This window comes from Salminus brasiliensis, chromosome 3, assembly GCF_030463535.1.
Source record: "Salminus brasiliensis chromosome 3, fSalBra1.hap2, whole genome shotgun sequence".
NCBI lineage: Eukaryota > Metazoa > Chordata > Actinopteri > Characiformes > Bryconidae > Salminus > Salminus brasiliensis.
The window spans coordinates 33,097,262-33,118,603 of record NC_132880.1 but is presented as its reverse complement, the minus strand read 5'-3'; the positions used below and the strand labels follow the sequence as shown (position 1 = coordinate 33,118,603).

The window sequence follows — 21,342 nt, the reverse complement described above, 5'->3', positions numbered from 1 at the left end:
TCCTCTAGCACTGGAAACGTATAGTGTGTGCAGGGCAAGATGGATTCAGTGAGAATTCTGTGAGGAAGCTGAAGCTTAGGCGGCATTGGATCTACCAACAGGACAATGATCCCAGGCATACCTCAAACTCAAGTAGGGTTGCAGAAGAAGTCCTGGAAGATTTTGGAGTGGTTGTCATAGTCGCCCAACTTGAACCCCATAGAACATCTTTGGTGGGATTTAAAGAAGGTGGTTGCAGAGATGCAAACCCAAGAACATTAGTGAACTGGAGGCCATTGCCCATAAGGAATGGGCTAAGATTCCTCTGGAACGGCGTGTGGCTAAGCATCATGTTTGCAGCAGGCCAAAACAGCAAAAGAGTGCTTTTCTAAGTACTAAAGACTCTTGTGATGAAGGAGTTGAATAGTTCTGATGTTCTACACCAATTTACATTTACATTTACAGCTCTTTAGCAGACGCTCTTATCCAGAGCAGCTTACAAAAGTGCATCGCTATTTACTCAAGAATAATCTCAGTTAGTTTGAATAGACTAAAAATTCAAAGTTACCTCTATGCTTACTTGGAAATTTTAATTTTATGTTTTTTTTGTTTTGTTTTGTTTTTTTTGGTTACATGGTTACTTAGGAAACCAAAAGCGACTGGTCTTTGGCAGTGCTTAAAACTCCCCTGAATGCTGCAGCACCTTTATATTTATTTTAAGGCTGGTTTTCCCAAACAGGAACTAAGCCTAGCGCTAGACTATGTTCTCATTTCAACAGAAACTCTCTAAATGCTGTATAGTCTTGGACTTGCCTCACTACTTCCCTTTCTAGGAAATTAGGTCCTTAGTGGTTTAATCTCAATTCATTATCATGGAGATCACAAACTGTAAACTTGGATAAAAGGTTACATAATTATAGTAATAGGGCTTTGCTTCGACACACAATCACATAACACTGACAAAGTTACTAATCTTTAACTTAATTACGATTCTTTTCTTTCTCGATTTCCTTAATAAAAATCTAACACTTGATTGTCCATTATACCCTCAGCCCAAACAACACATTATTTGATGTTTACTGCTACCTTTTCCAATGCACCATTGCTCGGTTTTCATGTTTGTTTTTTACTGTGTAGCCGCAGGGTACTAGCGAATTTCACAAGAAGCACACATGCTTTTTTTTAAACTACAAGTACAGTTTCTGTTCAGTTTTTTTCAGTTTAGAAAATTCTGACACCTTGTGGTTGATTAAGAATATTTACATTATAATAATAATAAAAATAATTATAAATAAAAACATTTTAATACATTATAATCCACCTTTAGTTTATTAAGCTTTTATATAGTTAAAACACACATGAATATCAAACACTGTGAGAACAGGAAAAGAAGTAATCACAGTCCTCATGTCAACTAGGCACATTCATAAATATGAATGTTAAAACACATGGACCACCACATCTGAAGGCTTGTGTTCCCAGAAGAGGTGAAGCCCAATGAGAAACTCAATGATGGGTGCTTATTGTGTAATTAAGCCTAAACTCAAGCAGACTCTCTCAAGGGAACCAGTCCTGAGGGAGGCAAGTTTTCTGCCTATATAATACAATCAGACTCTTTACACAACCATGATCATTAAGCATCATCTCTGTTGTTCTTCTGCTTGAATTGACACACCTATACCATGAAGTTAAAGGAAAATTAAAAATGGAAATGTAGGTCCTGCCTTCTTACTTGAGTCAGTGCAGCCAGCCTTCAATAACTAAACTGAAACCAAATCGAATGGGCTCTTGAAGAGTCCTCAATTCTGATTTAAAAAGTCACTCCAAGGCTTTCAGGGTGGTAAAATCAGGTTGTAAAAGTGCAGTAGATTCCCCAGTGATCACTTGTGTAACGGCCACAGTCCAGTTTCTCCATTCCAACCAAGGTCATGTGTTCAGAAGCCATTCTCGACTCTGTTTTAGAGGGCCTCAGGTAGATGCGGTCAAAGCGACACCTACTGACGTAGGAAACACTCTTATTGCTGTTCGTTTTGGTGTCCCATGTGTATCTGCAGTGCTCTTGTTTGCCAAGATCCTCCCACACATCAGTCACACCTGCAGGTAGACCTCCCACCTTTGCCACCTACTCAGACATTGAACAACAGAACAGAAGATAAGCCATTTTAGAGATTATGCAGGTTCCATAGGTCATACACAGTAAACTAACTTAATGAACTAACAGTGCTGGCACTCCACCGTTGAGAACCATTAAGAAGTATTTACTAAACTTAAATTTAGCTTCATAAACAGCTAGAAGTAAAATTAATGCTCAGTCATTCTGGCATGGACCTACTGTTTTGAATCACAGTTTTGCCGCATGACCCATCTTTACTTCAGCGTCAGCTGACTGACAGATAAGCTTACTATCTTACTAATCTGTTGTGAATTGCTTCTTTTTTAACTGCCAGTGTCTTTCTGAAGTCTATTTTAGGACCATGAACCATTTTACAGCACCACACAATACATATGTCAAAAAACCCTATAATTCAGAATGACTTGGAACCTGAAAATTGAGTACACTCCTTAAAAAGAGCTTATCAATGGTTATTTAGTATAGGCAATCACTCTAAATAGAACCATTTGGATACCTCAATGGTTCTTTTTGACTGGTTAAAGGTTAAGCCTTTCGTAAAAAACAGTAATAAAAGAGGTTCTATACAGGACCAAACATTTTCTTTAATCACCATATAGAACCCTTTTTACTTAAATGTGTAGTTTCTTTCAGTAAAACAGAAAATTACCTCAGAGTCTCTAAGATTGGTGTCACCTCCAAAAATAACCGTCATGTTATCTGGAGCCTCTTTTATCTTCTGGAACACCATCCCCAGCTGTTTCATCCTCTCTGTAGCTTGGTCCTTACAGCTCTCCAAGTGTGAAGTCATCAAATACACTTCCTTACCCAAGAAAGTCACCTACACAGTACAGACCATATGGTTAGACAAGGCAACTCATGTACATGGGCACATTTCCATAATTCTGCCCCAGATTTTACTGAAGAGTTCACTACACTGTATGGTTTGAAACAGTCAAAAAGAATTGCTCAAATGTTTTCTGTAATGATCTCACCCAAAAAACAAAATGCAAGTATTTTGTATAAGGATCCTCTGACAGCCTTACTTTTATGTCATATTTTCATTTGTTTTCTTGATCTCCAGGAACTGCACACCTCTATACACCTCCTACAGTGCCTGGGTTTTCTTCAACACAGCCATCAAAGGAATTAAAATCTAGAGATCGTTTTGCTGAGGTCACCTGAACTAAAGGTCTGCAGATGTTTCCCATGTCCCACATGATCTGCAAAGTAGCTGGCGACTGGAATACAATTTTAGCAAAAAGCCAACAAGTTGCAGGTAAGACCAGAGGGGAGCTAAGATAAGCGGGCTCAGGCGGTTTAATTATTGGCTGCTTGCGAAAGCGAGTGGGATGAAAAGAGGGTGCAGGTGCGCTGTAAAATCTACACTAGAAAGAACTTGTTTTCAAATGTTGATTCACGAGATTTACCTTAAGTAATCTTAAAGACACAAAAAGCAGGGACAAAAATGACAACAACTACACATGGACAATTCTGAATAGAGCTAGCCTGCGTTACGGCTGACATTTCAGGTGGGAATGATATGGATGGAACAACGCTAGATTTTACAAGCATGAGCAGATATTAAAAACCAAGCCCTCTAAATCAGACCTCTAACCTGAACATTCACTTCCAGTAATCATGTCTTGTTGGCAGATCATGTCAATATATGTGGTTCTTCAGAAAACAGACTGATGAGCTACCTTCAAACACATCAAGAACAGCTACTAAACATCAGTGTATGACAACAGAACATCTGAGCGATTCTTTCTGACTTCCAGTGTTATTATGCATAAAAACATACCTGGGCACACAAGAGATTTCTCATCATCTGAGTCGTTGGGTAAGAAATGATTTCACTCTTTTGTAGCTTTACTCGTGATTTTTTCAGCATGAGGCCAGTGAAGTATCCCTCCTCGTTTCCTTTGGATAATAATATAATCAGAAGAGATATTCTTTTAGCATAACAATACAATATGGAGATGTCCTATACAATACATTTTAAATAAAACAAAAAAGTGCCTGAATGTGCTTTGTACTAATGTATCATTAGTGCAAAGATCACTGACCAACTGCATGTATAAGCATGCAAGTACAATTATTCCTTTATATTTGGATGTGGTGCAGCACATTAAGAATAAAATTCTCTGTACTAAGATCTTTTAATAGAAGGTAATCTAATTGCTGGTGCATACTGTGACATATCATGGAAATGTATATGAATATCATATCAAATATCATGATATAATTAGAGATGTCTCAATCAATCATAGCTCAATTATTTTTGCCCCCTGATCCAATCACCCTAATGCTGACTGTCAGCTGATGCTGATCAGAACATAAAGTGACACACACCTTAACCTGATGCTGTTTGTTGACTGAATGAGCTATGATTAGCTTTTCTAGTATGTGAGTATTAAACAGCAAGAACGGCAGAAAAAAAAAACATTTTACAGAAGAGCTTTTTAAAAACATTCAACATCGCCCCCCTGACCAATCCTAAGTCACCGGATCTGGAAATCCCTCCACACATTATTATTGTCAAACTGCCCGGCCCTAGTTAAAAAGGTTTAAATGACTCTACAGAGCTCAAACTATAATCCTTAATAAACCTTAAAAATATCAAACTCCCTATAATTAAAAAATATATATAAATAGATGTATAATAAGCCCAGTCAAATCAGAATGGGTGCATTCATAACACTTCACTCTGATAGGCTGCACCCAGATGCCTAGTTTTGATTGTTTCCAATGGTGTTCTACAAAAAACAGTGAATAAGAGACCCATGGAAGAAAGTGAGCAGTGAATCGACATTACAGTTTTCGATTTTTGGTTTCATGTATAGGCAGTCACACCTTTAACACGTCACATCACATCAAGATCAGACTTCTACCTTCAATGAATAGGTAGCTGACGGCACGTTTCTTTACATACTGAGCGTACGAAGGGATGAGCTCTTGTAGGAACACCACATCTGGCGTGTATCTGCAAGAGAGGCCAAAATAAGCCCAACCAACCAGAGCAGCAAAAAGTCTCGGTATATTAAATGCACAGCGAATAATTACATTTCCGATTGACTTGGATGGACTCACAGTGCCAGGTAAGAACACAGGCCTCTGGCACGTTCTGCGAGGCTCAACGTGTCTAGGCCATCCACATTCCAGGAGATAATTGAGAGCTTGCTGTCTCCATCACTCTCATTTTCTTTTGAACTGGTGCTGCTGGAGCAGGCCGGCTCCTCCTCCGTCAAATCAATGCTGAAATTGCAAAATTAACTGGTTATTATTATTATAGAATATTATTTAACATTTCAAGTAAAGCTGTATAATAATCTATATCAGTATACTGTTCTACTTCTTTTGGTTTTTGGCAAGATTCGCATAGAGCTTTTTAAAGGTCTCCAAGACTGGTTTGTATTTGGTGGGTGTTTTAGTTTCAGTTTCAGTTTGTACATGAATAAATACATAAAAATAGACAAATCATATGTTCCCCTTCTGAAAATATACTTTCATTTAGGTTAAATGTTTGCCATCTATACCAGTTTAGATGGCACACAACTAAACCTATTTTATTGTTAGTTGTATCTATAAAAACCTAAAAGCATTCTGTAATAAATTTTATTAAAATGAAGCACACTTTACACTGCACAGCACTACAATGGAATTCAAGCTCTACATTTAACCCTTGGCTGGATGGCTGGATGGATGGATGGATGGATGGCTGGCTGGCTGGCTGGCAGGCAGGCAGGCAGACAGACAGACGGACGGACGGAGCAGTAGTCAGACACCTCAGTACCCGGGGATCAACTAAGGTTTCAGTTTTTACCAGTATAAATGTAAATATAGCCAAGAATGAGATTTCGTGTAGATCTATGCTAACATATGACTAGTCAAAATTACATTAAGTCAGAATGGCTGTAAAGATCTGACATTATTACTAGTAAAAGCTTCATAGATGATAACAGAAAGGAGAATTTCTACCAGTAAAATGTGCATGAAATTAAACTAAGTGGCGGCTGGCAGCGCTGGTGGCGTTTTTGGCTCCCCCTACAGCCGGGAAGTGTAATTTGCGCTTTGGGCCAACCCTCATGAAGAAAACCCTTACATGCAGTTCTAGACTACTGAGAGACACAGAACCTTCCTTCGAGGTGAAAGAAGCGTGTGGACTGTGGCAGAACAGGAACCTTACGGTTCTCGCTGGCGATGTCCTGCCCGCCTCACCACAGTCACACACTGCAGTCAGCAGCAGCGTGCCGAGCCCAGAGTGGCAACTACAGCGCCTCCATTCTCTCCATTACAGACAGAGGAGCAGCGCAAAGGTAAAATGTGACTATGGTGATTATTCACTATCTGAAACTGGGGTGAATATCACCTAGCACTAGTTCAAAGATCGGTCTTGAGAACAGCAGCTTTTATGAAAAGACCTAGATTCTTCGACCATCTAAACAACAACAACTACTACTACTACTACTACTACTAGCCATACTGACCAGTCCACCTGCGCAGAGTGCATCCTCTTCTTTTCTGGAGCATCACCCGTCCTCTCTGGACGGTCTGTCCCCTTTCTCTTACTCACAGGTCTGCCCTCTTCTCCGTCTTCGACATCAAAAACGGACTCCATGTCTGCTTCGAAGAAGGAGTTCAGGGCTCGCTGCGAAAACCACAAATAACCCACAATTGGGATTCACACGGTTATCAAAACCAGTCCGCCACAACGCGAAGAGATGTCCCGCTAACGTCCGATACCAACCTCCATGTCCCAGTCGTTTTCAGCGAGGTAACACTGAGCGACAGCACTGTCCGACCCGGTGATTGTAGAAAACTCGTCGCACCGGCGCAGCCTCGTCTGCTCCAACTCGTCCATGTCTTCTTTACTCGACGTTACACTTGCTGAGGTTCGAGCAACCAGGGAAACTGCACACGGCGGGGAATATTCAACCCGGTGTAAGTGCGAAAACAGTCCGGGTGAAACCCTAGTCACGGCAACAGTGAATGGCTGTGTTTTAATTTAAGACCACATACTTGTACACTAGCTAGTCTACACTTTGGCGCCGGACTTTCACGCACTAGCCGACCGTTCTAGAGCACTACTTAGACTACAAGTACGCAAATTGGAACGCACCCGTTTTCCTTTGCCTTTAAACACGATATTTAGCAACGGTGTGTTCAAATAGAGAGCAGCGATACGTTCAGATTGCCATTTAAATGAATTATAAATACCATTCTTATTATGAAAACGCGAGTCATTACAAAATTAACCACGTTTAATTACATTAAACAAACATAGATTACAATTACAAAACAAGTAGCTAACAGTAACAAGTAAACAAAACAAATGTGGTTTAAAGGGATAAAAATATCATTTTTCTTTTCTCTTATTATTTTTAACAAGCTCAAAAAACGGCCCTACTTAAAAATACTGACCTACGTCACTTCCATCGCTTAATCTTATTTGTTGCACAGGCGGCGCGTATTTGCGCAGATTTTCATCGGATTGTCTTAGTGGAGGTTGGTACAAACGGCTTCTGCGCAATCTGTACGCAAACAGTCTGCACAGTGTGGTCGATGTTGCTCGGAAACGGTGCTGGATTAGCTGGTTAGCTAATTTAGCTAGCTGGCATCAGATAAACTGGGATTAGGAGCGAACGTCGCAGATTTGCCGTACTAACAAAGTAAAAGAAGGTATTTAATCTGCCCAGATTAGCACCAGTATGTGTGTATGTTTTGTTTGAAGATAAGTGGCTACTTTCCGTCAGTGTAATGCGTGAACACCGGCACCGTTAGCTAGCTAAATTGGTTAGCGAGCTAATTCTCCACTGTTGATCAGCTCGTGATGAACGATCAGCTGTTGAGGGTGTTTTCTTTAACTGCTAGGTGTGGGAAATGATGGAAGATGTTGATTGCTAGTTAGCGTTAGTGCTGGAGATCCTGGGTGCTAAACCTTGGGTGCCTTGTTTATTGGTCTGTATACTGTAGCTCCAGTGCTGGTAGACATGTATACTCTAATCCCTCATTCATCTGCCTCTCATGTCTGAACATGGGTTTCTTCACAGTTAAGGGGTCCATGGAGGAGTCAGGGACTATCGAGGTTACAGTTAAAACTCTGGACTCGCAGAGCAGGAGCTACACTGTCCGAGGAGAGGTGAAGCCTATTTTATGAACTGCTGTTGTACGACACATTTGTTTAATTGTATTTTTCCGGTTTGAGTAAGCAGAAAGCCAGTAGCTATACACAGATCAGCCATAACATTAGTACTGCCTGCCTAATAGTGAGTAGGTGCTGCCACAACAGATCAGATTTTTTGATGCATGGGCTCCAAGACGTAAGCAGCAGATCCTTTAAGTCCTATAGGTTCTAAGGTGGAGCCTCCATGGAGTACATCAGTGAGCCTTAGGTGCCCATGGCCCTGTCGCTGGTTCACAGGTGGTACCTTTCTTGAACCACTTTTGGTAGGTACCATCCACTGCATACCAGGACCCCCCCCCCCTTACAAGACTTGCCAAATGTTTTGGAGGTGCTTTGACCCAGCTGTCTAGCCATCCCACCCCTTAAAGCAACTGTAGATGAAGATAATCAACGTTTTGCCCTTCACCTGTCTGTGGTCTGAATGTTATGGCTGATCGGTGTATATCAGTGGACTAATGTAATACAACAGGGATCAAACTCCTGAAACAGTGCTGTGACTGAGGCAAAGTACCCTAGATAGTTGTGAAAATAATATGGTAATGTAAATCTTTAAAAGTTTGGCTGTCAGACTGATTACGTTTCTCCTTCTCTCAGTGGACAGTAAAGGAGTTTAAAGAGCATATTGCCTCCTCTGTTGAGATCCCAGTGGATAAGCAGAGGCTGATCTACCAGGGCAGGGTGCTGCAGGATGAGAGGACGCTCACTGAATACAGTAAGTGTTAGGAATGCACTAAATAGTAAATCTATGCATGTTAATAAAATGTAGTAATTTGGACTCAGACAGACTAAAAAAGTGTAGAGTATATATGTATATAAAGAGTAAGCTTACTTTCTAGAAATTTGGTTTCTGACTGTCTTGTATGTTAAATAAATAAAATTCTGTACATCAATCTATCTGTGATGAAATATGTGACTTAACAATGTTAAGTAACAATGAGCGTTTTTACAAAGCTGCTTCCAGCATCCAAGCCCCAGTGAGCAAGCCAGTACCACCAGCACTCTTCGTGTGCACAGTGTTATAGATTAAAGGCACACAAGTCACATTTTCCACTTTATTTATTTATTTATTTATTTATTTATTTATTTATTTACTGCTCTTTCTCAGATGTTGATGGCAAGGTTATTCATCTTGTTGAGCGGGCCCCTCCGCAGACGACCCAGTCTGGGGGTGGAGGAGGTGCGGTACCTGGCTCATCAAGTGGAACTGAGGGAGGCTCCAGCTCTTCTCACTCCTCTACTTCCACCTCTCAGGGAGCTCCACATGACCGGAATGGCAACAGCTATGTCATGCTAGGCACCTTTAACCTCCCTGTTAACATTATGGACCCACAACAGATACAGGTTAATACCTTTCTCAGACCGCAATGCTGTTTTCAGATCCAGGTTTGCCTGTGGTTCATCTAGCACTAGTAGAAAAACACTTACGTGCATCTTATCGTACACTAGATGTCTGTGCAGCAGATGATGGCTGGAGTTGGGGAGGCTGGTCGGAATGCAAGAGTCAGCACCAGCACTGGGGTAAGCTGCATGTCACAAGTCTGTAGGATCTAAAGGCCGGAGTACACAGACTGGACGAATGTTTGGTTGGTGTGCCACGCATTTGTTTGTGTGTTGAAAATCTCTAGAATGTTCTCTCCCCATTCACTTTTGTCAGTGGGACTTGTCAGTTCTTCAACTGGACAACAGCTGGTTTAAGCCAATCTTGCAACCGTTTTTGCAGTTCATGATTATGGCTTTAGCTAATGTGTAATGTTTGTCAGTTGCAGAGCAATGGTTCTGTGGATGTACACATCAACTTGGACCAGTCAGTGCAGAGTGAACCAAGAATAAGGCTCCAGCTGGCTGAAAACTTGCTTCGAGAGACACAGTCTTTGATTCACAGACTGGAGGTATGGATTTCTGAACAACCAGTAATGGGACAGTGAAAAATGGTTCATCTTTTCTGAAAGTGCTCTTCAGAAGACTGATGCTTGTACTGCATTATGACCATAAACTAAGTTAAACTTATCCTTTTAAGGGTCAACCAAGTGAAGCATCTGCCCAGCAAGGTGCTGCAGCTTCACAGCCAGCTTCCACCTCCTCCTCTTCTTCTTTAGCACAACCAATGGACACTTCTCCACCTCCTGCCCCTGCCTCTTCATCCTCCTCATCTGCCTCCACACAAACAGAAGGACCTCCTCACTCCGGACCCAAGTAAGAGAAACATTTTGTCTTGTGTTTTAGAATATCATTGTATGCTGTTGTTTTTACTTGGCAGATCAAAAGTGTGTAGATTTGCTGTAGTATAACAGATTATCACTCTGTCTCTGCCTTCAGTCACCCAAGCCCTTTGGAGCTGGTGGAGGTCCTCTCAGAGGTGCGGAGGGTGGAGGAACGACTCCGACCCTTTATGGAGAGAACTCACTCCATCCTGGGAGCAGCTAGTTTAGCTGATTACAACAACAATGTATGTGTTACACTCCAGTCTTTACAACATTGTTGCTTCTATCACTGCAGTATCATTTTATGTGATGGTTTATCATATAGACAGTGTTTGTTTTATTCATGTGTTAAATGTTTCTGTCTTTCTTACTGTGACAGACACAGGAGCGTGAGGAAGACCAGCGCACTCTCAATATGGTTGGAGAATCCCTTCGTCTCCTAGGCAACACCTTAGTTGCTTTGAGTGATCTTCGATGCAATTTAGCAGCTCAGCCTCCTCGCCACCTACATGTGGTTCGACCTATGTCCCACTATACCTCTCCGCTTCTGCTGCAAAGTGGATTACCCCATATACCAATACCAGTGAGATATTACTCAATAGCTAAAAAGTGTTCCAGTGTTTTAAAGAGTGTTTGATACACACTGTCTACAAAGTGTGATCACTTATCACAAACCTATTTTCAACAGATGAACATTGGCACCACCGTTACCATGACATCGAATGGCAGACAGGCAGGTGAAGGTCAGCCTCCTGCATCTCAACCATCTGGACAGCCTGAAGAGCAAGGTCAGGCACAGGCGCCACCGTCTCCACCCAATGGAGCCAATCAGCAGCCTGGTCAGGGTACTCCTCGTGTGATCAGAATCACTCACCAGACTATGGAGCCTGTGGTCATGATGCAGATGAACCTGGATGGTATGTGTCCGCTGTGTGCATGCCTTTAGCTTGAATCCCAGTGTATTATTAGCACTGTATTTGAACCCAGCTGTCCATTCCCGGTCTGTGAGAAACTCTATTAGACATAAATCACTCATTCCAGAGTGTAAAGGCATGGCAATACTGGCATAATTGTCTGCAACACATAACCTTATATGGTTGAGCAGAGGGGAATGCTCTCAGACCAGGACTGGGGGGCAGTAGTGCAGTGCTAGCCACTGATCTGTGCATTTTTGTGCAACAGATTCAGGCAGTGGAGCTCAGGCCCCAGGCCAACAGAATCCCAACGCTGCTGGACAGACTGGTTAGTGTCCACTGCTCCTTATAGTGAATACCTACTGCAGACATGCTGACATTAACAGGCTTTAATGCAGCAATCTCTGGCAACTGATTACAGCCTATTTTCTGGAAACCCTTTATTGCTATGTTGACTGTAGCAAGTAGTATGCTACTCACCCTATATGTAGAATTCTTTTACTGTAGTAAAATACACTTTTTCTGTGCCAGTGATCTATCTGGTGTTAGTTTATATATATATATATATAACACAGCATCTCCTCTCTCCAAAGGAACCACTCCACCCTTGCACATTCCAGGCCTGCCTCCTGAGTTCATGCAAGCTATTGTGCATCAGATCTCTCAGCAGGCTGCTGCCATGGCTACTGCAGCCTCAGCTGGTCACCATGGCCAACAGACCAGTGGTCCTGGTCCAGCTGGCCAGAATGGAGAGTCCCCAGCTGCTGCTGCTCCTCCTCCTCCTCCCCCCCAAGCAAGGGTAGTCATCACCCGACCCTCCTTCTCTCCTCGCATTCCCCAGCCCACAGGCACTAGAGGGACAACCATCAACCTACGGGCCACAGTGCCCCCCACAGCCAGCCAACAACCTGGACAGGTGAGACGTGTGTAGATAACTTCAGTTCAGCTGGCTCTTTCTTTGCAGTGCTCTTTATTCTCTCACTCTGTTACTAGGGCAATCCTGTGGCTCCCTCTCCTCTCACTCAGATGGTCAGCGGTTTGGTTGGGCAGCTGCTAATGCCGATGCACACAGGTGAGATGCACCCTATAGACGACTCCTGTCTGCTCCGACATGCCCCAACGCCTTTAAAGCTATTAATGTTCTGACTACTGAAGATCTGTAAATCTGCTAAGCAAGGATCCAAAGAGTTTAAAACCTCCTTGTGATCTATCTTGAAGGCGGGATGAAAGCCAGCTAGCTATTGTTACTGCTATGAAGCCCATCCCCAACGATCCACCCAAAGCAGTCATAGTCTTTTGAAGGTATCTTCAAGATATGTCATCAGAAGGATTAAGGCAGTCTCCCTTTAAGAAACCATTGACCATAAATCCAAATATGAACTTGACATTGACACATCTAATTGGGTCAGATTGGCTGCTGTGACAAATGTTACAACTGTTAATTTTTCTTCCCAGGTGATCAAATATCCACTACCTCTTCATCCCATTCATTCTCTTTCTCTACCTCCTCATCACCCTCTCCCTTCCCCTCTTCAAATAATTCTCACTCTTCAGCCAACACGTCTGGCCAGACATCCACCCACACCACCAGCACAGCTACAATAGGCCAATCTCAGGAAGGAGGTACAGAGGGAAATCTAAGCCAGCTCCTTGGCTCTCTCCTGGGTGGTGCTGCTGGAGTAGCTGGTGCCAATGTGTCTGGAGGTCCTCCTTCCATTACAGTGACTGTTCCTGGTGTTCCTACCTTCATCCAGGGTTTGTCTGATTTCATCCAGGTCAGTGTGTTTTGTTTTTTTTTGTTTTTGTTTTTTTAATCCTCTTTTCCTACATGCAAATGCTATGAAAACCTGGAATTTCACTGTATTTTTCTAAGGTGTATCCTTTGGTTTCTCTCCTTTATCGTCCTAGACCAATCAGCCAGTGTTTCCTCCCCCAAATCAACAGCCCTCACCGGCTTCTACTGCTCCATCTGGTCCCTCACCAGCACCCCCCAACCCTCCCCAGCCCCCCAATGCTGGAGGAGAAACCCTAAGCCCAGAGCTGTTCACAGGTATTGTGCAAGGGGTGCTGTCCACCATGATGGGCTCTCTGGGGGCTGGCCAGGGCAACAGTGAGAGCATTGCACAGTTTATCCAGAGACTGTCTCAGACCAGCAACCTCTTTACACCGGGGTCTGGGGATGCAGTGGGTGAGTGAGTGTGAATTGGGTGGCATGTGTTCAAGACATTGTTTTATGTTGTCTATGGATTTCTCTTATACCCTTGCTGTCTTTTCGACAGGGTTCTTTGGAGACCTGTTGTCGCTGGTCTGTCAGAGTTTCTCCATGGTGGACATGGTGCTGTTGCTGCATGGAAATCCTCAGCCTCTGAGTCGAATCCAGCCCGAACTTACCACCTTCTTTACTGAGCACTATCTCCAGGGCCGGGAACCTACTGATGCCAACATTGCTGTAAGTCTTTTGCTCAGTCACCATGCTTCATGTTGCATTTATAGTCTGCAAAGCTGACAGTTATTTCATTGACATTGGTTAATGCATATTGCCTGATGAGTGCCCATATGTTGCCACTTAAACTGAGCAGACTAGAAGAGGACAATATATGATGAAACTTGTGCTGATCAATAGGTGTAGATCTCTATATGTAGACCTTTTGTTTGTTTGTTAGGAGAAGGTACCACTGATTGGTCACACAATATGTGTAGTGCAGTAGGTAACAACATGACCCTCCCTATGGCAGACCGGGGTTTGGTTTCCTTTCTGGGCAAGCCCACAATTCTTTACCCATAAGAGTCCTTGGGCCAGACTTCTTCTATATTGCAATTACGACCTGTGTTACATGATTCCGTAAGATGCTGTAAACTGAAATACCTTATTTGCTAACAATATGTGGGGTAGGGATTAGACCGTTTCTACCACCTAATTGTCATGTTTTAATAATTAAATAGAATATAGATTTAGAATCAGTTCAAGCTCTCAAAGATGTTTTTTTAAAAACAGGCATTGTTGGTTTCTTCTTCTTTTTTTTTTTAATTGAGGATCTAAATGTTCCCCTCTAGACTGCCGCTGAAGATCTCATCAATGGACTGGAGGAGTATATCGCGGAGAGCTTTGTAAGTCTGTTTAATGCATGTGTGCATGTAGTGTTATGTCAAGCCATTTACTCAATGACCCTGATGTTTTCTATGACCTATGCGTTTCAGTCTACAGTTACAGTGCGGGAAGGTGTGGACATCATCCAGACCAACATGTCCTTCCTCAGACAGCAGTTCACACAGATGGCCACGCACATATTCCGCTGTACAGGTACACACTGCTCCATCTCCAATAGTCCCAACAGTCATGTACAACTCACTGATGAGGTGAGGTGCTGGGTGTTTAAATGTCTTTTTAATGTCTCCCCAGATCACACCTTTGGTCCTCGCCTGCTGTTTCTGTGCACTCAGGGTTTGTTTGAATGTTTAGCTCTAAATTTGTACTGTTTAAGAGGAGAGCAGAGGGCTCTTACTGCAGTCATCAACCACCGCATTGTGAGTTTACGGTCTTTGCAGACTTTTTTTCTGAACAAATCCATTAAGTTTGAAATTGTTGAACAAATTCTTTTTTAAAGCATTTTGTTTTCGATATGTAAACATTAGAGGCTTGTTTTATGTCCATAGACCCTGTAGCTCAAACCTTTTCACTTTTATAACTACATTAGTCATAATTACCATCAGTTTCATATGCCCTAAAATAGAACCCAGTGGGACTCCACAAGATATGTAAAAGGTTACAAAGAAAATCACACTTGTTTCTGCACAAGAATTAATTACTGAATAATAAATAAACATGACTCAAGGGGATAAACTGAAGATGTACATGCTGTTAATCTCTCTCTGTGTGTGTGTGTGCGTGCAGAGGAGAATGTCTGCAGAGGTGAATCCCAGTCTAGTGAACTGGCTAACCAGTATGATGTCTATGAGACTCCATGTAATCTTGGATCATAACCCAGTCACAGAGAACCAGATTCAGCATTATGTTATCTACACACAGGTAAGTTTCTAACATGAGTGCTTTCATACAACTCCTACACACATTTTATTCTAAAGTGTCTCCCTCATACAGATCTGTCTAAATACATTCTTTATACAATTGTCAATTGTTCTAGCCTGAGTCTGCCATGAGAGTGGAGTCAGATACTCAAGCAGTCCAGCAGTCAGAGAGCCAGAATGTGGAGGTGAGCTCATAAATGTTAAGAGCCCTCATTTGTTGAGTACTGCTCTTCAGAACTGCAAATATGTGATTGCGATTTGGCATGCATAGAGCTAAATGAATTGCTCTTGTTGAAAAGGCCAAAATCACAGTTTAAATTATTGCATGATTAACCGGGCATTAATCAGGCACACATCACATTTTCTGGAGTTTTCACAATATAATTTTATGTAATTAAAAACATGTATGTGTGCTTGTTGATTCTATGCTTTATCTTTTGGATCATAAGCATGAATAAGTGTTCTTTTTAATAATACAGAGAACTGAATGATGCTCAGAATTGTAGCTCAGGCCTAGACTAAGTGTCTCTAAACAAGATCAAGTGTTTAAAGATCATGTCCCTTCAACACTGCCTCTTGAATCCAATTTCTGGTCCTGGATTGTGTAATAACTGATGGGTATGACAATACATGACCCATCAGTTACATCAAAACATTCAGTTAACTACCAAAATCTAGGACCAGAAGCTGGATTTAAGATAAAGACTGATCAACATTCATACTCGTTTGTAGTCTTTATAATTCTGATCCCTCATTGCAACCTGTAGATGGAAGAGGGCCTGTCTCCAGCTCATGCCACCACTGCAGAGGAGGCCATGGCATCTTCAGGAGAGAGTGCTGATAGTAGAGAACCAGCTGCAGATCTCACCCCTCCTCTTAGGCCCTTGCCTGGGGAGACGCGAGGGCCTGCTGGAGTTACAGCTTCTGGGAGAGAGGAGTCTGGTGCAGAGGCAGAGCCGTGGGCAGCATCTATGCCGCCTGTAAGCGTTACATATATTTTTATATAATAATATTATAATATATCTTTCTTTCATCTGAGTACTTCTGAATGGACTAGTGATGGCAAAGCGAAGCTTTCTGAAGAAGTTACACTTTCTTTCAAATTGTATTGAAAAATGGTTTATTACGTGAAGCATTAAAAACTGATGAGCATCAGTGACACCTGGTGGTAAAAGCATGAACAGCAGTGTTTTTTTTTTTCTGGGAGCTGCTGCAGCAGCAGACATTCATGTCAGTTCATTTCTTTTGAATCAGTTTTGAATCATGTGGTTCTGTGCTGAACACAGCTTTCGGCATCACTGCTGACGTGGGTTTTTGGTAAATGGGCCTATAAAAGTAAAGGAAAGCGTGTTGGTTTTCGGCCACATAATCTAAAGCTTCAGTATCTAGGGTAATGTCCCTAGCTGGATGTATATGTCAAATGAAGAAGACATTTTTAAACAAAAGGCCATCCCATGTAGAACTTGATGACACAGATGACAGATGACAGACTTTCATTCCAAACAAGCAGAAGGACACTTGATTTCACTACTGAATCAGATGCTCTCTGTATTAAAACCACACCTGTCATTTGTGAATACAACAGGATGTCATCTTGAATCATTGCAGAGAAGAGCAGTTTTGCCCTAAAAAAACTTGCAATGAGTTATTTTTAAGCACTTACAACTGCATGCTCAGTGGGGGTTCTTTCATCGTTTGGAGTACACTGCTATATTTAGACCTGATGGTTTAACTAAACCGGGTGTGTGCATGTTTGTGATTTCTCAGGAGTGGGTGCCCATCATTAGGCATGACATGTTGTCTCAGAGGAAAATAAAGGCTCAACCTCCATTGTCTGATGCTTACCTTCAAGGAATGCCAGCCAAAAGGAGGAAGGTTGGTGATTTTTGTTTTTGTATGCGATATGTTCTTTTTAAAATTAGGGTAAGTAAATATAGGCAATGGAACATATAATATGTAAAGAAGCAGATAATACTTTTACATGGGATGTTTGTTCCTGATGGTGTGTGTGTGCGCGCTGTGTTTGATAGACTGCTCAAGGTGAGGGACCGCACCTTTCTCTCTCTGAGGCTGTGAGTCGTGCTGCCAGAACAGTAGGAGTGAGACCTGTTACTAACCCAGACAGCCTTCAGGGAGAGCTGGAGACACCAGAGCTGCAGGAGGCCTATACACAACAGGTGACGAGTGGTCCAGATATAAGTCTATACATGCTTTGCCATCTCAATAGTGTCAGTCCATTTGTCCTTTTAACTTAAGACATTCATTTTTATCACTGTTTGAACCAAATCTTGTTTGTCCACTTACATTAAAAGCTCCAGCCAGCCTTTATAGTGTGAGGAAAAATTCATTATAGAGCATTCCAAGTGTTTTTAAGTGTTTTTTCCTTCTCCTAAAAATGTGCAGGTTTGGAAATGGGCAAGGCAAATTTATTTGTATAGCGCCTTTCCTACTAACACACAAATAAAAGCATTAGTATTTTCATGAGATCTAGCACCTCAGAAAGGCTTTAGCAATAAAGAATAGTTACTGTCCCACTGGATAGTAGCTGTGACCGATTGAAGGCTGGCATCTAAGCTGTTAATTCATGCTAGCAAACATTGAAAACATCCAAGGAGTTGATCAAGCTTAGGAGAACATTTAGATGAACTTAAGTGATTTACCCTAAGTGTGTATAAGCAGCAAGCATAAGCATAAGATTTTAGTTACAGCTGCTGTAACTAAGCAGCTGCTTCCTGCTTTTATCTGTTGAATAGCAGCTGTAACTAAAATCTTACTTTGAAGTAATACCAACCTCTAAGCTGTTAATCAATCCTTGGGATGCCCTCCAAGGAGCTGGTATAGCTACGGAAAACATTTTAGATATTATATGGATAAAACATTTCATTTAGTTTTTTAATAATGTGTGCACATTTCACAGCTTTAGGAAGTTTATTCCAACTTGACTGCAGCATATAGGCTGAAAGCTGCCTCACCATGTTTAATTCTGGTTATGGGTACTGTTAACAGGTCAGCCTCTACTAATCTGAGGTGTCTTATAGACCTGCAGGACCTAACCTATGTACTGCTTTATGAGCAAAGAACTGTATTTTAAAATCCATTCAATAGCTAACTGGAAGCCAGTGTAATGTGTAACGCATATATGAGTCTCTGTAGCTAACTGTGTGTGTGTGTGTGTTGCTGTTAAAGCTAAGCTCTGAATCATGTGGCTATTTCCACTTGATTTATCAATTATACCTTTTGAACTGGAATATTGGCCTTTCTTTTAATACAATTTTAATTTACAATTTAATGCTTTGACTTTGCTCAGCCATGACTTAAAGAATTTGCTGCCAATGTCTTGGTGCCAGTTCCCACAGGGCACCTTCAGAGGTGGTGTAAAGTCCATCCCTCAACGGGGCAGAGCTGTTTTGGTGACACGAGGGGGCCCACCCAATATTAAGCTGAGGATTTTAATGCTATGACTGGTGGGTGTGGGATGTACAAGGTCTAGGATTTCTAATAAAAATCTTCCCCGTTTTCAATCTTTAGGTCAAGGATGACTTAAAGAAAAGAGTTAATGAAGATCCAGACTACAACTCTCAGCGTTTCCCCAACACACACAAGGCTTTCTCAGAGAACTCCTAACCTCTGAGTTGAATTTTGCACATCATTACCATTTCAAATGTTCCAGTCATTTCTTTGCGACTCTACATGTAGTGAGCGAGAAAATCAGACAGACAATATCACACAATCAATAGAGGAGCTGGATTCTTCTGTGAAGGGGACTCATCACTCTTCACTTGGTGTGCAATAGCCATTGATGCCCATTTGTTGTGAACAATATCTATTCTCTTCAGATCTATAGACCACATCTATGGGACCAGATGTCTCGCATCAAGATCCATTCTTAAGAAACTTCTGTATATCTTTAAGGCTTCCTTTGTAATGTCTGTTGTAAATTAGTTGTATATTGTTGTAACGATTTGTTTTTAATAGTGGCAATAATGGCAAGTACAATACCAGATCATGCATACTTGAAATAAACATGTACTTTGTGCATTCCGGGTTGAGCAGTAGAAATCAGAGGTGGTTCAAATACTTGTCTGTTTTTTCAGGAGGCTAGATTAGGTTAAGGAACACTGTAAATCGGAGCTGTAGCTATTATTTATATGTAGCTGCCCTGTGTAACTAGCTTCATTCCACGCTTTACTCTGTCTGGCTTTGCAACTGCTGCTTTCCTTCTTTTTCTAATTTAAAAATATGAATCTGTGGCTTGTGAATGCAACTGTTCTGCAATAAAAACATAGTCTCAAAAGTCTTAACATTTGGATCTGTCTGTAGAGTCGTCTTGCTGGAAGTCACCTCTGTACCGCACAGCTTCACCACCCCAGCAAGCTTTATCTGTACATTGTTTTAATGTTTGAAGTAGCTTCATCTCACAAACAAGAAACTGTTAGAAGTTTCAGAAAAACCTCTTTCCTGTCCTCATTTCAAAGTTAAACCTTTTTTTTTTGCTTCTATAGTAAACAATAAATAAGCTTCCAGATATTTAATTTTACAATAAAGGTACAACAAAAGCCATTTAAACAGTATGCCTGACATATCACTACACCATTCAAATGATGTGTGCGAAACACGCCTTAGATTATTTATCTGCTGTTTCAATATGACATACACCCATTACCCATACCCTTAGTTGCATGTGAACATCCCCTCAAGTCGTAATTTCTAGGGAAATTCGGAAATTAAGAGATCATTTTGATAGCCACGTTCCTCAGTTAAGGTTACCTTTAACAGATGAAGAAGACTTCTGCTGCATTTGCATGCTTCCACAATTATGTTAAATACAAGTCCGCAACCTGGAGGTTGCATATTAACATCCCCTCAGGTCACATTTTGTAAAAGGATAGAAATTGGGAGATAATTTTGATACACAAGTTCCTGCGTTGAGATGACCGTTAACCTTTCAACATGGTGGAGAAAGAGAACAGGATAGTACAGGACAATGCACAATTCAGTGCAGCTGCAGTAACTGATTTTGCACATTATTTTAATCTGTAATCAGCAAGTGTGGTGCAAGTTATGAACAGTACATTAGCTGTCATTTGTCATGTCACTGCAACAGCAAAGGGCTTGAACGTGAAGTCTCAGGTGGCAGGTGGCCCCCTGAGTGGATGTGTTGGCAGTGTGGATGCTGCTAACACAAAAGCAAGAAAGAGCTGTTGTGCGATTGACTGTACAAACAGATTCAGCTGGAATTTAAAGTTATCCTTTAACAGAAATAAAGAGAAACTAATGGACTGCTGAAATTCACAGAAATGTGAAGTGGTGAAGTCACGCTCTGAAAACAGGTGGGAAAACAAGCAAGCCCACTGTAGTTGTGAATTTTGCGACATGCTAAATTCAAGTAAGAGGCAAATTAAGCAAACCTCTACTAAGTGTGCCTGCAACAGTCCAAACACTTCTAAGGCCAGTCACTTGACCTTCTAAACAGGTGTGATTTGAGCCTCAGTTAGCTGAACACTCCTGGCTACACATCAATGTACAATCAAATTGGAGCCCAACTGCTTTTAACCTGAGTAGATAACTGCTTGGCTGTGACACTCTGTCTGACTGAAGGGGGCAACATCACAGGCAACCAAAGCGCCTGGAGGGAAGCGGCGAATACCGGGCTCTGATGCACCAGCTAGCAGACCTCAGTGACAGCCAGTGCCATCTTTCCACCATAGACAGAGCAAGGCCCAATTGCACTCTCTCTGGGCCTTGGCTGCCAATGGTTAGCAGCGTGATCGGGATCCGAACCAGCGATCCTCTGATCACAGGGACAGAATTCTGATACTGCTCAACATTCTCTGCTCTCCATAAAATCCTCTCAGAACTCTTTTTTACCTTCTCCGAGGAAATGGCCACCCAGTCCGACCTGCTGGAAGGTTGCCCGCTGAGGTC

The 21,342-nt window shown here is 41.8% G+C and overlaps 2 protein-coding genes across 8 annotated transcripts; one reads left to right on the top strand and one right to left on the bottom strand.

The window, feature by feature from the left end:
* Window positions 1-1,289: 1,289 nt before the first annotated feature.
* On the bottom strand, window positions 1,290-7,017 carry tdp2b (tyrosyl-DNA phosphodiesterase 2b). Its single transcript, XM_072675922.1, has 7 exons — window positions 6,840-7,017; window positions 6,580-6,740; window positions 5,183-5,347; window positions 4,984-5,075; window positions 3,894-4,012; window positions 2,760-2,930; window positions 1,290-2,101 (listed from the first exon to the last, which is right to left on the bottom strand). Exons 1-7 carry the CDS (start codon window positions 6,951-6,953, stop codon window positions 1,826-1,828), a joined length of 1,098 nt encoding a protein of 365 aa, XP_072532023.1. The 5' UTR covers window positions 6,954-7,017; the 3' UTR covers window positions 1,290-1,825.
* bag6l (BCL2 associated athanogene 6, like) lies at window positions 6,318-19,711 on the top strand. Of its 7 annotated transcripts, none has more exons than XM_072675915.1 (25): window positions 6,318-6,408; window positions 8,143-8,231; window positions 8,871-8,988; window positions 9,382-9,617; window positions 9,723-9,794; window positions 10,037-10,165; window positions 10,294-10,469; window positions 10,593-10,722; window positions 10,857-11,060; window positions 11,166-11,394; window positions 11,660-11,719; window positions 11,985-12,307; window positions 12,385-12,463; window positions 12,847-13,166; window positions 13,300-13,579; window positions 13,671-13,840; window positions 14,446-14,499; window positions 14,590-14,692; window positions 14,792-14,916; window positions 15,284-15,418; window positions 15,534-15,602; window positions 16,185-16,397; window positions 17,185-17,292; window positions 17,448-17,594; window positions 18,946-19,711. In XM_072675915.1, exons 2-25 carry the CDS (start codon window positions 8,154-8,156, stop codon window positions 19,039-19,041), a joined length of 3,654 nt encoding a protein of 1,217 aa, XP_072532016.1. In that variant the 5' UTR covers window positions 6,318-6,408; window positions 8,143-8,153; the 3' UTR covers window positions 19,042-19,711. The 7 variants fall into 7 exon arrangements, with proteins under 7 accessions (XP_072532016.1, XP_072532021.1, XP_072532017.1 ...); XM_072675916.1 differs by lacking the exon at window positions 6,318-6,408 and adding an exon at window positions 7,624-7,771 and having other exon boundaries at window positions 10,043-10,165; XM_072675914.1 differs by lacking the exon at window positions 6,318-6,408 and adding an exon at window positions 7,624-7,771.
* The last annotated feature ends 1,631 nt before the right edge of the window (window positions 19,712-21,342 follow it).

Coding starts and splice junctions, on each gene's coding strand:
- tdp2b (XM_072675922.1), bottom strand. CDS start 6,953: ATGGACGAGTTGGAGCAGACGAGGCTGCGCCGGTGCGACGAGTTTTCT. Junction 5,076..5,182: donor CTGTGTTCTTACCTGGCACT/GTGAGTCCATCC, acceptor CCTCTCTTGCAG/ATACACGCCAGATGTGGTGT. Junction 2,102..2,759: donor CCAATCTTAGAGACTCTGAG/GTAATTTTCTGT, acceptor ATGTCTGAGTAG/GTGGCAAAGGTGGGAGGTCT.
- bag6l (XM_072675915.1), top strand. CDS start 8,154: ATGGAGGAGTCAGGGACTATCGAGGTTACAGTTAAAACTCTGGACTCG. Junction 8,232..8,870: donor GCTACACTGTCCGAGGAGAG/GTGAAGCCTATT, acceptor TCCTTCTCTCAG/TGGACAGTAAAGGAGTTTAA. Junction 14,500..14,589: donor AGTATATCGCGGAGAGCTTT/GTAAGTCTGTTT, acceptor TATGCGTTTCAG/TCTACAGTTACAGTGCGGGA.